The 18,152-nt window shown below is 50.1% G+C and overlaps 1 protein-coding gene across 3 annotated transcripts in view; it reads right to left on the bottom strand.

Moving 5' to 3' along the window:
* LOC128706555 (capping protein inhibiting regulator of actin dynamics) overlaps positions 1-16,478 on the bottom strand; it is a 179,976-nt gene extending 163,498 nt beyond the window's left edge. Inside the window, exon 1 of one of the 3 annotated variants that reach the window (XM_070090061.1) lies at positions 16,217-16,478. In XM_070090061.1, coding sequence (XP_069946162.1) covers positions 16,217-16,238 — 22 coding nt within the window. In that variant the 5' untranslated portion in view covers positions 16,239-16,478. The remainder of the gene's footprint in view (positions 1-16,216) is intronic. The other 2 variants (XM_070090074.1, XM_070090067.1) reach the window with 2 other exon arrangements.
* Positions 16,479-18,152: the final 1,674 nt, after the last annotated feature.

Raw genomic sequence — 18,152 nt, 5'->3', positions numbered from 1 at the left:
GTTCTTGATGTAAGTTTTTGTTGTAATATCTTGCGAGCATGTAAGTACAATCCGTTTGTCAGTTAATTTGATTAGGTTCCATACTGTTTCTTTATTTTTATGTTAAACTGTATTGGTTTTAAATAAAATATAAAAAAAAAAAAAAAAAAAAAAAAAAAACAAAAAAAAAAAAAATCTTATGATGTGGTGGATGTCACAGTCAAATTAGGTGGACATCGCAGAGACATTACAGCCTTGGTGGTAGAGACATTACCCAGGGCAATTACAGCGAGAGGTCTTGCTGCAGCAGCTAAGCGATTGAAAGACCTTGACGTGAAGCTGGCAGACCAGGTAATTACCACTGACACAGTCAGAAATATAGGTATCCTGGTGGGAGCCAATCATATAGATGACTTCCTGTCTACACGACGGACGTTTAAGGAAGGAATTGGTTTATACAGATTCCCAGTAGGATACATCATAGGCGGCAGGATTCCACCTGAATTCCCTGCCACGCCAGACAAAGGAGAAGCTGTCCCCATGATAGCTGGGGGAGTAGTGATAATGAATACCAGTATACACGATGAACCACCAGGGAAGCTGAACCAGGTAGGGAGTGACGAACACTCGGCCACCTTGGGAAAACACTTTTACAGGGTACGTAAAGAGGGAGATAGATTGCCTTTAAATCCAGGGAACCTCATATCAGTGGGACGAAAGGCTACCAGGGCATGTGGGCCACTGGGTGGAAAAGTACAGAGCCACTCAGTCAAGGCTAGACATACGAAAGACGTTAAAGTTAAAGGAAAGGGTGCTAAGACCACCGGAACCAACAAGTTTACACCCCCAGAGGTCCACGCAGGGGAAACTGGACGGTTGAAGTTAGACCGGAGTCTGCTCGACGAGAGTGGCCGGACGGCACTCGTGTCCAGGGTCCGCCGTGGGGGCTCGCGGAAGGTGAACTTGATTTAGACTTAGCGCCTACCTTCGCCGGCAGGAGGATGTGGAAATTTATTTGGTCCCTAAAGTTCCACAGGACAGATACGGCGTAAGAAGGGGTCCCAGCATAGCCGTAATGGAACGGCTGAGCTGGGTGGCCCTTAAACCCACCCAAACAAAAAGAGTTCTCCCCGAGTTGGCGTGGTTGGTAAGCACTATTTAAGTTATAGATTTACCCTTCAGGGAAGGAGTAGGTAGTTTTACTGGTAGTACACTAATATTAGGATCATTGAGGCAACTGTAGATAATAATAATGTAGACCTAAGACCTTAACATAGGTAGTAATAGGCCGATAATGTAGGCAAACACTAGGATAAGTTAGCTAGGGAGAACTGTCAGCCCTAGTTTGAAAGAAGAGACGAGGGTCTGGAAGAGAGACCAGCTCGTTCTTCTTAAGACAGACACCAACTGGACAAGATGTGCCGTGATCAGCAGACGGCGCCCCCCACGTGTCTTCACATTCGAGACCTGGGGAAATCTGGTAGAGGCACCTCGATGTACCATAGATGACCTCCGTCAGGCCCATACAGTAAGACAAGACCTCCACTTTATCTCGTAGATTTCTGGCCAGTGTCTGGGGAGATTGTGAGTGAGTTGATCTGTGGGCCTGTGTTGCAGCTGGCAGTGCATGCCCAGTAAGTACCAGTGTCTCTCGTCAGTCTGGAAGCTAGTGTCCGTGTCTGCATAGTTATACTAGGGGATACACACCATCTTGGATATAGGAATTTCTGAGGTGCAGGCAGGTCACTAATAACGATTGAATATTGCAGGAATTAAGGCTCCCGGTTGCACGTGGATTCTGAGGGGAAGTCCAAAGGGGCTAAGGCTAAGCTTAGGGAAGTTGAAGATCAGGATATATGCTGCAACACCAAGTAAGTTAGTCCTTTACACGTGCATGCAGGCGAGTTTCTTGAAACATCAATCATTTGTGAAAATTTGTCCTATAAGCCACTTGTGAGGCTGAGGTACCCACCTCAGAACTCGGTGTCAACAGAGCTTGCCAGGGTAGGCGACTCACTTGGAGGCAGTCCACACAAATTTTCACACTGGGGATACAGGCATTGGCCTTGAGCTGAGCCTGATAACGCCAAAATAGGCCATCCAATTCATTCTTTTGAGGACACTAGAGCACTCCAGGATGATTTGAATAGACTGATGCAGTGGTCGGAGAAGTGGCAGATGCAGTTTAATATTGACAAATGCAAAGTTCTAAATGTGGGACAGGTAAATAACCATGCCAGATATAAACTAAATAGTGTAGATCTTAATATTGCAAAAAGGATTTAGGAGTTCTGGTTAGCAGTAATCTAAAACCAAGACAACAGTGCATTAGTGTTCGCAGTAAAGCTAACAAGAATCCTTGGCTTCATAGCAAGAAGTATAAATAGCAGAAGTCCTCAGGTTGTTCTTCAACTCTGTATATCTTTGGTTAGGCCTCATTTAGGTTATGCCACACAGTTCTGGTCACCATTTTACAGAATGGATATAAATGCACTGGAAAACGTACAAAGGAGGAAGACAAAGTTGATCCCATGTATCAGAAATCTTCCCTATGAGGATAAACTGAGAGCCCTGAATCTGCACTCTCTCGATAGGCGTAGAATTAGGGGGGATATGATTGAGGTGTATAAATGGAAAGCAGGAATAAATGAAGGGGGATGTAAATAGCGTTTAAAAAATATCAAGCCTAGATAGGATTTGCAGCAATGGCTTTAAGTTGGAAAAATTGAGATTCAGGAAGGATGTAGGAAAGCACAGGTTTGGTAATGGAGTTGTGGATGAGTCGAACAAACTCCCGAGTACCGTCGTAGAAGCTAAGACGTTTTGCAGTTTAGATAAATACATGAGTGGGTGTGGGTGGGTGTGATTTGGACCTGACTAGCTTGTGCTACTAGGTCAGATGCCGTGCTCCTTCCTTAAGTGAATGTAACCTGACCTGACTAAGTTAGGACTTTGGCTTAAGCCGGTAGGAAAACTGGACCTGCCTCGCATGGGCCAGTAGGCCTGTTGCAGTGTTCCTTCTTTCTTATGTTATGTTGTCAAAGTCCCATAGTATTTAGTATATCATTATTATATCTCTTTATAATAATGGTAAACAGTATTGACAAGATGAGGAATCAAACACATGTGCAACACCTGGGCTCTTTATTTGTAGATGTTTCGCCAGCCAGTGACTTTTTTCACTTCAGTAAAGCAATGAATTACGACGATAGTGGAAGAAGAAGAGTAAGTCACCAGACCCTCATTAGTTCTGCAAGGATGAAGGACTAGTTACCTCATCTTCCACTGTCTACTGTGTATAGATCTGCAAGACTGACAGACTGATGACTTCATCTACTGTTCTTCTGTATCATCTCTGTATTGAAAATAACCACTGGATGGCGAAACGTCTTCAAATGAAGTACGCAAGTGTTGCACAAGCATTTAATGTCTTATCATATTTGATGTTTTTTTCCTCTAAACATTTTAGTGCTGTGCAACACTGTACATGTGCAACACTGTACATGTGCAACACTGTACATGTGCAACACTGTACATGTGCAACACTGTACATGTGCAACACTGTACATGTGCAACACTGTACATGTGCAACACTGTACATGTACAACACTGTACATGTGCAACACTGTACATGTACAACACTGTACATGTGCAACACTGTACATGTACAACACTGTACATGTACAACACTGTACATGTGCAACACTGTACATGTGCAACACTGTACATGTGCAACACTGTACATGTGCAACACTGTACATGTGCAACACTGTACATGTGCAACACTGTACATGTACAACACTGTACATGTACAACACTGTACATGTACAACACTGTACATGTGCAACACTGTACATGTGCAACACTGTACATGTGCAACACTGTACATGTGCAACACTGTACATGTACAACACTGTACATGTGCAACACTGTACATGTACAACACTGTACATGTGCAACACTGTACATGTACAACACTGTACATGTACAACACTGTACATGTGCAACACTGTACATGTGCAACACTGTACATGTACAACACTGGACATGTGCAACATCTCATCTCTGGTATTAGACTGTCAGCAAATCTCTAACTTTTCCAAATTTGTGGTGAGTGTGTAGCACCATCATGGAGCCTCCAAGTGAGGGATCCATGCTGTGTAATGAATAGTTATTAATAATGATGCGTCAGCGTGTAAATACCTCGGTGAGTTTCCAGGGGTTTAGTTTCAGGTCCATGGAAAGTCTCTTCAATTATCGAATGATTGTCGTGAGAGAAATTTGTTTGCTACAGCCACGTCCACTGCCTCAGCCACGCCCACTGCCTCAGCCACGTCCACTGCCTCAGCCACGTCCACTGCCTCAGCCACGTCCACTGCCTCAGCCACGTCCACTGCCTCAGCCACGCCCACTGCCTCAGCCACGTCCACTGCCTCAGCCACGTCCACTGCCTCAGCCACGTCCACTGCCTCAGCCACGTCCACTGCCTCAGCCACGTCCACTGCCTCAGCCACGTCCACTGCCTCAGCCACGTCCACTGCCTCAGCCACGTCCACTGCCTCAGCCACGCCCACATCCACTGCCTCAGCCACGTCCACTGCCTCAGCCACGTCCACTGCCTCAGCCACGTCCACTGCCTCAGCCACGTCCACTGCCTCAGCCACGTCCACTGCCTCAGCCACGTCAACTGCCTCAGCCACGTCCACTGCCTCAGCCACGCCCACTGCCTCAGCCACGTCCACTGCCTCAGCCACGTCCACTGCCTCAGCCACGTCCACTGCCTCAGCCACGCCCACTGCCTCAGCCACGTCCACTGCCTCAGCCACGTCCACTGCCTCAGCCACGTCCACTGCCTCAGCCACGTCCACTGCCTCAGCCACGTCCACTGCCTCAGCCACGTCCACTGCCTCAGCCACGTCCACTGCCTCAGCCACGTCAACTGCCTCAGCCACGTCCACTGCCTCAGCCACGTCCACTGCCTCAGCCACGTCCACTGCCTCAGCCACGCCCACTGCCTCAGCCACGTCCACTGCCTCAGCCACGTCCACTGCCTCAGCCACGTCAACTGCCTCAGCCACGTCCACTGCCTCAGCCACGTCCACTGCCTCAGCCACGCCCACTGCCTCAGCCACGCCCACTGCCTCAGCCACGTCCACTGCCTCAGCCACGCCCACTGCCTCAGCCACGTCCACTGCCTCAGCCACGTCCACTGCCTCAGCCACGTCCACTGCCTCAGCCACGCCCACTGCCTCAGCCACGTCCACTGCCTCAGCCACGTCCACTGCCTCAGCCACGTCCACTGCCTCAGCCACGCCCACTGCCTCAGCCACGTCCACTGCCTCAGCCACGTCCACTGCCTCAGCCACGTCCACTGCCTCAGCCACGCCCACTGCCTCAGCCACGTCCACTGCCTCAGCCACGTCCAGTGCCTCAGCCACGTCCACTGCCTCAGTCATGCCCACTGCCTCAGCCACGTCCACTGCCTCAGCCACGTCCACTGCCTCAGCCACGTCCACTGCCTCAGCCACGCCCACTGCCTCAGCCACGTCCACTGCCTCAGCCACGTCCACTGCCTCAGCCACGTCAACTGCCTCAGCCACGTCCACTGCCTCAGCCACGTCCACTGCCTCAGCCACGCCCACTGCCTCAGCCACGCCCACTGCCTCAGCCACGTCCACTGCCTCAGCCACGCCCACTGCCTCAGCCACGTCCACTGCCTCAGCCACGTCCACTGCCTCAGCCACGTCCACTGCCTCAGCCACGCCCACTGCCTCAGCCACGTCCACTGCCTCAGCCACGTCCACTGCCTCAGCCACGTCCACTGCCTCAGCCACGCCCACTGCCTCAGCCACGTCCACTGCCTCAGCCACGTCCACTGCCTCAGCCACGTCCACTGCCTCAGCCACGCCCACTGCCTCAGCCACGTCCACTGCCTCAGCCACGTCCACTGCCTCAGCCACGTCCACTGCCTCAGTCATGCCCACTGCCTCAGCCACGTCCACTGCCTCAGTCACGTCCACTGCCTCAGTCACGCCCACTGCCTCAGCCACGTCCACTGCCTCAGTCACGCCCACTGCCTCAGCCACGTCCACTGCCTCAGTCATGCCCACTTCCTCAGCCACGTCCACTGCCTCAGCCACACCCACTGCCTCAGTCACGCCCACTGCCTCAGCCACGTCCACTGCCTCAGCCACGTCCACTGCCTCAGCCACATCCACTGCCTCAGCCACGTTCACTGCCTCAGTCACGCCCACTGCCTCAGCCACGTCCACTGTCTCAGCCACATCCACTGCCTCAGCCACGTCCACTGCCTCAGCCACGGCCACTGCCTCAGTCACGTTCACTGTCTCAGCCACGTCCACTGCCTCAGCCACGTCCACTGCTTCAGCCACGGCCACTGCCTCAGTCACGTTCACTGCCTCAGCCACGTCCACTGCCTCAGCCACACCCACTGCCTCAGCCACGGCTACTGCCTCAGTCACGTTCACTGCCTCAGCCACGTCCACTGCCTCAGCCACGCCCACTGCCTCAGCCACGTCCACTGCCTCAGCCACGTCCACTGCGTCAGCCATGCCCACTGCCTCAGTCACGCCCACTGCCTCAGCCACGTCCACTGCCTCAGTCACGCCCACTGCCTCAGCCACGCCCACTGCCTCAGCCATGCCCACTGCCTCAGCCACGCCCACTGCCTCAGCCACGCCCACTGCCTCAGCCACGCCCACTGCCTCAGCCACGCCCACTGCCTCAGCCACGTCCACTGCCTCAGCCACGTCCACTGCCTCAGCCACGCCCACTGCCTCAGGCCATGCCCACTGCCTCAGCCACGCCCACTGCCTCAGTCACGCCCACTGCCTCAGCCACGCCCACTGCCTCAGCCATGCCCATTGCCTCAGCCACGCCCACTGCCTCAGCCGTGCCCACTGCCTCAGCCACGCCCACTGCCTCAGCCACGCCCACTGCCTCAGTCACGCCCACTGCCTCAGCCACGTCCACTGCCTCAGCCACGCCCACTGCCTCAGCCACGCCCACTGCCTCAGCCACGCCCACTGCCTCAGCCACGCCCACTGCCTCAGCCACGTCCACTGCCTCAGTCACGCCCACTGCCTCAGCCACGCCCACTGCCTCAGCCATGCTCACTGCCTCAGCCACGCCCACTGCCTCAGCCACGCCCACTGCCTCAGTCACGCCCACTGCCTCAGCCACGCCCACTGCCTCAGTCACGCCCACTGCCTCGGCCACGTCCACTACCTCAGCCACGTCCACTGCCTCAGCCACACCCACTGCCTCAGCCACACACACTACCCCAGCCATGCCCACTGCCTCAGCCATGTCCACTGCCTCAGCCACGCCTACTATCTCAGCCACGCCCACTGCCTCAGTCACGCCCACTGCCTCGGCCAGACCCACTGCCTCAGCCACACCCACTGCCTCGGCCACGCCCACTGCCTCAGCCACGCCCACTGCCTCAGCCACGCCCACTGCCTCAGCCATGCCCACTGCCTCAGCCATGTCCACTGCCTCAGCCACGCCTACTATCTCAGCCACGCCCACTGCCTCAGTCACGCCCACTGCCTCGGCCAGACCCACTGCCTCAGCCACACCCACTGCCTCGGCCACACCCACTGCCTCAGCCACGCCCACTGCCTCAGCCACGCCCACTGCCTCAGCCACACCCACTGCCTCGGCCACACCCACTGCCTCGGCCACACCCACTGCCTCGGCCACACCCACTGCCTCGGCCACATCCACTGCCTCGGCCACACCCACTGCCTCGGCCACACCCACTGCCTCGGCCACACCCACTGCCTCGGCCACACCCACTGCCTCGGCCACACCCACTGCCTCGGCCACACCCACTGCCTCGGCCACACCCACTGCCTCGGCCACGTCCCAGGGGTGAGCACACACTATGGTAATTACAAGTGGCTCAACAGGCGCCATTTCATGAATTAGATCCCAGGTTGCTGGAGCAGACTGGTGTATAACACCAGTAATTATTATAATGATCAGCCCTCCCTTACTCCCTCCCTACCTCCCTAACTCCTACACTCCCTCCCTCCCTTACTCCCTCCCTCCCTCCATTACTCCCTCCCTACCTCCCTAACTCCTACACTCCCTCCCTCCCTTACTCCTACATTCCCTCCCTTACTCCCACTCTCCCTTCTTCCCTTACTCCGTCTTTCCCTCCTTCCTTCCCTCCCTAACTCCCTCCATCCCATCTTCCCTCCCTCCCATCACCCCACCTGCACCTCCCCATCGCCCCACCTGCACCTCTCCATCACCCCACCTGCACCTCCCCATCACCCCACCTGCACCTCCCCATCACCTCACCTGCACCTCCCCATCACCCCACCTGCACCTCCCCATCACCCCACCTGCACCTCCCCATCACCCCACCTGCCCCTCCCCATCACCCCACCTGCACCCCCCATCACCTCGCCTGCACCTCCCCATCACCTCACCTGCATCTCCCCATCACCTCACCTGCACCTCCCCATCACCCCACCTGCACCTCCCCATCACCTCACCTGCACCTCCCCATCACCCCACCTGCACCTCCCCATCACCCCACCTGCACCTCCCCATCACCCCACCTGCACCTCCCCATTACCACACCTGCGCCTCCCCATCACCCCACCTGCACCTCCCCATCACCACACCTGCACCTCCCCATCACCCCCCCATCACCCCACCTGCACCTCCCCATCACCCCACTTGCACTTCCCCATCACCCCACTTGCACCCCCCATCACCTCGCCTGCACCTCCTCATCACCCCACCTGCACCTACCCATCACCTCACCTGCACCTCCCCATCACTCCACCTGCACCTCTCCATCACCTCACCTGCACCTTCCCATCACCTCACCTGCACCTCCCCATCACCCCACCTGCACCTCCCCATCACCCCACCTGCACCTCCCCATCACCCCACCTGCACCTTCCCATCACCTCACCTGCACCTCCCCATCACCCCACCTGCACCTCCCCATCACCTCACCTGCACCTCCCCATCACCCCACCTGCACCTCCCCATCACCCCACCTGCACCTCCCCATCACCCCACCTGCACCTCCCCATCACCTCACCTGCACCTCCCCATCACCCCACCTGCACCTCCCCATCACCTCACCTGCACCTCCCCATCACCTCACCTGCACCTCCCCATCACCCCACCTCACCTGCACCTCCCCATCACCCCCACCTGCACCTCCCCATCACCCCACCTGCACCTCCCCATCACCCCACCTGCACCTCCCCATCACCTCACCTGCACCTCCCCATCACCCCACCTGCACCTCCCCATCACCTCACCTGCACCTCCCCATCACCTCACCTGCACCTCCCCATCACCACACCTGCACCTCCCCATCACCCCACCTGCACCTCCCCAACACCACACCTGCACCTCCCCATCACCCCACCTGCACCTCCCCATCACCTCACCTGCACCTCCCCATCACCTCACCTGCACCTCCCCATCACCACACCTGCACCTCCCCATCACCCCACCTGCACCTCCCTCCTTAACCTGAGCCTCACACGCACACCATACGTGTGATTATTGTAAATATATTTACGGCCTTTAGTATATTAGATGCTTCATATAAACGCAAAGAGAGAGAGAGAGAGAGAGAGAGAGAGAGAGAGAGAGAGAGAGAGAGAGAGAGAGAGAGAGAGAGAGAGAGAGAGAGAGAGAGAGAGAGAGAGAGAGAGTGAGTATATATCCCTGGTTTAGTCTCCGCCACGGGGGGAAAACGTGGGTACCTTTCTTTACACCTATTGCACTTGTTCACCTAGCAGTAAGTAGGTACCTGGATGTTATTCGAGTGTTGTGGGTGGCGTCCTGGGTGAGGGAGGGTAAGAATTTCTTCAGGGGAACCTGACACACTCCGCCGCGCGCGGGGTAAGAAAATAATTATTAAAAAAATATGGAATATGAGTTCTGTTGACAGAGAAATAGTTCAAGAATCTGGCAACATTTTGGTGAAAATCCCATTGTAATACAATGTTTCTACAGGAAATTATAGCCATTTGAAAAATGTCTGGTGACGACGCACTGCATATCATTACCACTGAACGTCGTTACAGTATTGGAGGAGCACAGTAGGAGGAGCACAGTAGGAGGAGCACAGGAGAAGGAGCACAGTAGGAGGAGCACAGTAGGAGCACAGTAGGAGGAGCGCAGTTGGAAGAGCTCATTAGGAGGAGCGCAGTAGGAGGAGCACAGTAGGAGGAGCGCAGTAGGAGGAGCACATTAGGAGGCGCGCAGTAGGAGGAGCACAGTAGGAGGAGCGCAGTAGGAGAAGCACAGTAGGAGGAGCACAGTAGGAGGAGCACAGTAGGAAGAGCACAGTAGGAGCACAGTAGGAGGAGCACAGTAGGAGCACAGTAGGAGGACCACAGTAGGAGGAGCACAGTAGGAGGAGCACAGTAGGAGGAGCACAGTAGGAGGAACACAGTAGGAGGAGCACAGTAGGAGGAGCACAGTAGGAGGAACACAGTAGGAGCACAGTAGGAGGAGCACAGTAGGACCACAGTAGGAGGAGCACAGTAGGAGGAGCACAGTAGGAGGAGCACAGTAGGAGGAACACAGTAGGAGGAGCACAGTAGGAGGAGCACAGTAGGACCACAGTAGGAGGAGCACAGTAGGAGGAGCACAGTAGGAGCACAGTAGGAGGACCACAGTAGGAGGAGCACAGTAGGAGGAGCACAGTAGGAGGAGCACAGTAGGAGGAACACAGTAGGAGGAGCACAGTAGGAGGAGCCAAGAGGAGGGAGGGACGAGAATTACTTCTTCAGTAGTCTGGTTCTCGGCCACAATATGTCTTATAGTGACGCTATTATTACTAATAAACTTTATCTGCTTATAATATTTATTCGGAAATGATAACAGACATAAGGTAAATAAGATAAAAGCATAATAAACACAGCCAAAATTATACCTTAACATGAAGGAAAGGTTTTCTCTCTCACCTCTGGTAAGACAGAAAACGGTAAAATATATAGGGGAAAATATATAGGGAAAAATATATAGGGGAAACTAGAAATCACGTATATTGCATAAAAAAAAAACCAAAGTAGCGCGATTTTCGTAAATTTTTTGACATGATGAGGTGAGCGCGCGTCATAGCAGATATCTCGAAAGTAAGATTTTCACCTATTGTTTCAAGGTGCTCCATTATTAATGATGTGGAAAATACTGTATATATTTTCCAGAAATACAGTAGTTATATGTAAATAGATGGCCATACTGTATTTAATAAAAATTATGTTATAAAAAATGGGAAGCTGCGCCTGCGCAGATGAGAATCACCATTGTGTTTTGAATGAGCCAAGAAAACGTTAGTGAAAATAAGAAGAATTTTCGTGCTCTAGAGGTTAAAATTGGGTTGACACCTCTCAAACAGGAGTCAAAATTGTTGGATGTGTATTCCTGCATAAATTGAGATATCAGACGACTGGACAAGACAGCTACAGGAACCTCAGATAAGCTATCTAGATTTGTGTTATAATTCTGGCCAGTATTTTCATAAATTTAGTTAGTGAGGTTTTCTGAGTATGATACACCTTGATCTCCGGTCAAATTGGTGAGTGATTTTAAGATATTTTCCTTCTGTTATGTGTATGTGTATCTATAATCATTTTTTAATTTTAATATACAGTCCACAAACTTATATATTTACCAGAATTCTTGTTGATGCATCTTTCATTTGTAATTAATAGGTCTAGAGCAACTTGTGGATAAGACAGTTGTAGGTATCGAAGGGGGACATTTTTGCGACCTAGGTGTCCCAAATTCCTGCTTGTCTATGTAACTGATAAATAATAATTATCTTTGTTATCATTTACTGTTATGTACATAATGAGTTACATTCAGATAAATGCAATTTTCCACAAATGATTAGATTCAAATGATTTTCACAGACAACATAAAACAAAGTGACTTTCAATTTCTGGTGTACAGCCATTTGGAACACCTCAAATATTTTTGATTTTGTAGGGGGGTTAAAGGCAGATATTTTGGTGAATGTCAAAAGCGTACCAAATGTACTTTTTTCAGCTTGAAAAAATTTCGGGATAGACGTATTCTAAGAATGGGTAGAGTCCACAGAGCCACTCGTAGTGCCAGTCCGTCTCACCTTCCTGCCAAGTGTTATAATTAGTAAATATTTTTTTCTCAGTTCCATTACATATATGTTTCTAAACGTACACCAAAAAAAATCGGACGAAAAAAAAATAATCTGAGAGCAGGATGGACTTTGAAATGAGCCGAGGTTGGATAACAGCTCTTAGCCTGTAATATTTATTTGTGTAAAGAAAACAGAAGAAACACTCTCCTTACAGCTGCTGCTACACACACAGTTCAGAGAGGAGAAAATTCCCAGCTTCCCAAGAGAACAATTTTCTCACGCAGGTCTGTTGGCGAATGGAGAATCTCCAACAAAGTGGCATCAAGAACTCTGCAGGGCTAGGCAGTGTTGTCGCGACGCCTGGCGCTCCCTGGTCAACGACCGACAATGTTATTTATTCCTAGAGGAACACAAATCTAACTCTAAATCCGTTGCAAGACTCTCGTAACCATCAACGAGGCTGAACTACTTATAAATCATTTTACTGATGCAATACAAATTCCAGATGTAGGTGGATCTAGTCGCGAGGAATGGAAAAAAAGACTTTAAATGCAATAAAATGAGATTCTTTATTGACAACGTTTCGCCCATGCATTGGGCTTTATCAAGTTGCAATCTGTTTGTGACTTGATGGGCGAAACGTTTTCCATAAAGAATCGCATTATACTATAGTTGCGGAACTTGTTCCATGATCTTGGTATTACAGTTCTACGTACCTGTGAGGAATGTGTGAAGGTTGGGAGTCTTGGTCTGGGAGTCTTGGTCTGGGAGTCCTGGTCTGAGAGTCTTGGTCTGAGAGTCTTGGTCTGGGAGTCCTGGTCTGGGAGTCCTGGTCTGGGAGTCTTGGTCTGGGAGCCCTGGTCTGGGAGTCTTGGTCTGGGAGCCCTGGTCTGGGAGTCCTGGTCTGGGAGTCCTGGTCTAGGAGTCTTGGTCTGGGAGCCCTGGTCTGAGAGTCTTGGTCTGGGAGCCCTGGTCTAGGAGTCTTGGTCTGGGAGCCCTGGTCTGGGAGTCCTGGTCTGAGAGTCTTGGTCTGGGAGTCCTGGTCTGGGAGTCTTGGTCTGGGAGCCCTGGTCTGAGAGTCTTGGTCTGGGAGTCCTGGTCTAGGAGTCTTGGTCTGGGAGCCCTGGTCTGAAAGTCTTGGTCTGGGAGTCCTGGTCTGGGAGTCCTGGTCTGAGAGTCTTGGTCTGGGAGTCCTGGTCTGGGAGTCTTGGCCTGGGAGCCCTGGTCTGGGAATCCTGGTCTGGGAGTCCTGGTCTGGAAGGCCTGGTCTAGGCGTTCTGGTCTGAGAGTACTGGTCTAGGAGGTCTGGTCTTGGAATCCTGGTCTGGGGGTCCTGGTCTGGGAGTCCTGGTTTGGGAGGCCTGGCCTGGGAGTCCTGGTCTGGGAGTCCTGGTTTGGGAGGCCTGGTCTGGGGGTCCTGGTCTGGGAGTCCTGGTTTGGGAGGCCTGGTCTGGGAGTCCTGGTCTGGGATGCCTGGTTTGGGAGTCCTGGTCTGGGAGTCCTGGTCTGGGACCGGGACGCCGTAACTGGGGGGAGCGGTGACTCCCCGGAAGTCACTACAGGTAACCTACACGATCCCAGGTAACATTAAGCAGGAAAACGTGCCATCTAATTAACACCCTCCCGACATCAATTAAAAAAGACACACGCTCTACAGAAGAAACGTTTCATTACGTTTCGCTCTGTGTAGAGCTCCGTCAACTCCTGCTTTACATACAGTCCTATGTTGTTCTAGCAAAAAAAAAAAAAATCTGCAACATGCAGTCTTCTGCAACAATGCAAATAAAAAATTCCCCACCAAAACACCTGATTAAATATATTTTTTAGGAGCAATTAGGCCTCTTGACGGCCCGGTGCAGAGTGCTGGTGAGGGGCTCTTCATCCAAGCAACTGGGGTTAACCTCCCCTTCCTCGGATCGGATCAAACCTGATTACCTCCCATTCCTCAGATGCTGTATGACCACTGTGGTTTTGGCGATTTCCCTTGATGATGATGATGATGATGATGATGATGATGATGATGATGATGATGATGATGATGATGATGATGATGATGATGATGATGATGATGATGATGATGATGATGATGATAATAATAATAAGAAGAAAGAAAAGCTCACATATTAGTTTCCTGGAAAGCCTATGGAGGTGGACCAAGTGAGATCATAGTGGGTATACAGTGTGTGGATCATCTGGACCACGTGCGGCCATGGTAAGTACATAGTGTGTGGACCAGATGAATCCATGGTAGCATATATTATGTGGACCATCTTGACTAGGTGAACCCATGGTAAATGTGCAGTGTGTGGACCATCTGAACCAGACTAGACCATAGAAAGTATACAGTGTGGTCCATGTTCCACCTCGGCCAGGTACAGGAAACAACGACCTCTGCTAGAAGACTGAATAATTTCCGAGTACACAACTGCCCCATAAAGGACAAATTATGGGGCAGTTGTGTATTCAGTTCGTGAGTTAATAGTAGAGAAATTTAGGAAGCAGTTAGCAAGAAGTCAGGGAAAAAAGAGAGGAGACAGAAGATAGGTTAGGTAAAGAGGTGAGGAAATAGTCAAGGCCAGGTCAAGTCATGTGTTCCGAAGATTCACTCTCACTAACAATAAACAAATCCAAGTGGCAATGCTGCCAATGGCAAAATTTTGAGACCAATATCATAACCAACTAAAACTTTTCCCTGACCCACCGCTGCGTTGTGATCCATAACTTGTTAAGAGAGAGAGAGATGAAGACTGAGACTGATCAATTAATTAAAATTATATTGTTTATTTAGAAGTGAACGCAGTGCTTCAAATTAAGTATTAAAGAACGTTAGAGGTTACGAAGAGTTATCGTAGTTCAACTCAACTGAAAGTCCCACCGTAACTACGGTATATAACACTTCAGGATGGTCAGCTGACACTCAAATATCTATTTACTGTTAAGGTAAAATGGGAAACAGGTGGAAGGAGACTTGCCGTTCGTCTAGCCTTGCCCGGGTTGACCTGGGCGAGAGTCATTATACTCACCGCCTCTGTTCACGTAGCACTATTTACTTATGTTTTTAAGGCCAATTAGTATGAAAAGATAAGATAATCCTTACTGTGTCAAGGACGGGTCTGCTATTACGGTCATCGATTGCGCTGGGTTTGTCCGTCCTAAAAAAATGACCTATTTGTTATGTCTACCCTCTGTCTGTCTCTCTCCCTCCCTCTCTCTCTCTCTCTCTCTCTCTCTCTCTCTCTCTCTCTCTCTCTCTCTCTCTCTCTCTCTCTCTCTCTCTCTCTCTCTCTCTCTCTCTCTCTCTCTCTTTCTCTTTCTCTCGTTGTTGGGAACGACGCATTGAAAGATCCTTTTTAACTTCAACGAAAGCTAATTATAAGCTTCACAAACATTGCTCATCATACTACAACCTGGAAAACTTCCCGACGTAGATCATTCCATTTTGTCGCCTCACAACGAATCTCTCTGTATGAAACTTGGTTTATATTTTTGTGTTCAGTGTTATACTATGTAACAAAACAGAATTCATTAATGCTCATCTGAAAGGTAAATAAAACATGAAATTTATTAATAACTTTAAAAGGTTTATAATTTCCGAGAACGTTTTATCAGTTTTATGATCTTTGATCTTATTGAAAGTCAACACGAATTAGTTATCGCTGATGTCGGTCTCGCTACATTACTCTTCAAGACACGTTTCTTTTCTCCTATTTTATGAAGTTTTTTTTTTTTTTTAAGGGAATTCATTATCTTTGTACTTTTATACTTTATTTTGACTCGCAAACAAAATCCAAGTGCTTGTGATAAGAACAGCTTGAGCAGTGCAATCATCGATCGCACTACGATATTCCTTGAACTAAACAAGACCACGCTTTTAGTTTTGTTAATTCACACAACAGCTGAGTTTTACGTTTAGTTTTACTGTTGTCAGCAGCAACTTCAACTTCTTGTGTAAAAAAAAAAAACCTCGAAGTTACTTTTATCAAATTCACAGTTTGCCGTTACAGTCAACAAGTCTGTCAGGTAGCTGATCATCCCGTGAAATTATCACCTATGAGAAATTCATACTTGACCCTCTCCTCTAGTGTGTAAGCTAAAGTCACTTACCTACGTCGGTGATTGAAGACATGGCTCTCGTCTGAGAGACGCAGAGACGATGCTCGCCAGTTAAACGAAATTCTCTCTAGCGGGAGGAGGAGGTCCTGAACCACGCGAGGTCCGACAGGCACTTCGGTGTCCCCGGGTCTGGTGTGCGTGGAATCCGGAAATTACGTGGGGTGGGACCAGCTACCTGAAGCATGCGCCTTGGTGCCGCGACGCGTGGCAGGTTCGAATTCCGCTGTTCCCACATGTAGGCCGGGGTTTATGGCCTACCTACAAGCTATAAATGAGATATAAAAGGTTATATGGCATTCGGGGTGTGCCTGTAACACCCCGCAATCCTCTGCCAGAGGACATGCCATAGCAGGAGACATGGGGTTTGCTTGGCTGTATGCTACGAGAGTATTGATCCGTCCAGAAAATATTTCAGCGAATAGTTGCAATCACATATTTGGAATTTTGATGACCCTTTTACATTAAAAATTACGTCTTTAAAAACTTATGGTTAGCTTAAAAACAATATAGTGCTCAGCGGCTATCCATAAGTCAAACAACAGCCTACATTGTTGCTTGAGTTCTTCATCAGAACTACCAGTTCGTTTAACTACCAAAGGTTAGCTTAATTTGCTTTTTTAATGCCATTCACAAAGTTGCTAATATAGCTTGCTAACCGGCCCACATTTTAAGTACTCGGTTCCGATAAAGCAGCTAAATTATGCGTTAGTATGTACTTACTACATAAGGCAGCTGCTACTGAAATTCACAACTTACAAATCGGAGACAAAACTGGACGACATTTCAGTCCAAGCTTGCACCATTATTAAGTTCACTCGCTACTCACTAATTGTCCTGAACGGATCGAAACGTCTAATCTCATCTGTATAGCGTGGCATACACGATTAATTAACGTGCAGTCATAAGGAAGAAGGAACCTCGGGGTAAATTGGAGATGTCCTGAAGACGAGGGTTAGTGAGGACTTGATCTAGCCAGACATTGGTGTTGTGACTTGTATTTTTGTAGGGCGATATAAGTTAGTATCCACTGTCTATAATATACAGTAAATACAACTTTTATTGACTTACCCGCAGCAGACAGACTACCCCAGGCTGCCCCAGACTACCCCATTCTAACACTAGCTAGCTCAGGCTACCCCAGGCTACCCCATGCTGTTACTATCACGTACTATCATACACTACCATAGGCTATCAAAGGCTGTCACGTGCTATCACAGACTATCAGAGGCTATCACAGACAATCCCGGACTATCACAGGCTATTATTAACAATCACAGGATATCACAGGCTATCAGAGACTATCACAGATAATTATATGTTATCAAAGGCTACCGCAGGCTATCATGGACTATCAGAGTTCATCACACACAAATATACGCTATCACAGGCTATCAAACACTATTACAGGTTCTTACAGGCTATCACAGATTATCACTGACTACAACAGACTTTCAGAGGCTAACACACAACAGCAGACTATCGTAGGCTATCACACACAATCGCAGGTTATCAAAAACAATCACAGGCTATCACAGATTATCTCCCAAAATCACAGGCTATCGCAGACTATCACCAACAATCACAAGCTATCGCAGATTATCACACACAATTACAGGGCTACCAGAGGCTATCACACATAATCACAGGCTACCACAGGCTATCACATTGCTTCTGCTCCACTTTAATGCCAGGTCAGGGAGAGAGAGAGAGAGAGAGAGAGAGAGAGAGAGAGAGAGAGAGAGAGAGAGAGAGAGAGAGAGAGAGAGAGAGAGAGAGAGAGAGAGAGAGAGAGAGAGAGAGAGAGAGAGAGAGAGAGAGAGAGAGAGAGAGAGAGAGCGAGAGAGAGAGAGAGAGAGAGAGAGAGAGAGAGAGAGAGAGAGAGAGAGATTCTTCAAATTCTCACTTCCAGTTCCACAACTTTTTTCCC

Source organism: Cherax quadricarinatus, chromosome 3, assembly GCF_038502225.1.
Source record: "Cherax quadricarinatus isolate ZL_2023a chromosome 3, ASM3850222v1, whole genome shotgun sequence".
In the NCBI taxonomy this organism is placed as follows: domain Eukaryota; kingdom Metazoa; phylum Arthropoda; class Malacostraca; order Decapoda; family Parastacidae; genus Cherax; species Cherax quadricarinatus.
The sequence above is the reverse complement of the archived record's forward strand: the minus strand, read 5'-3'. Positions and strand labels throughout refer to the sequence as shown.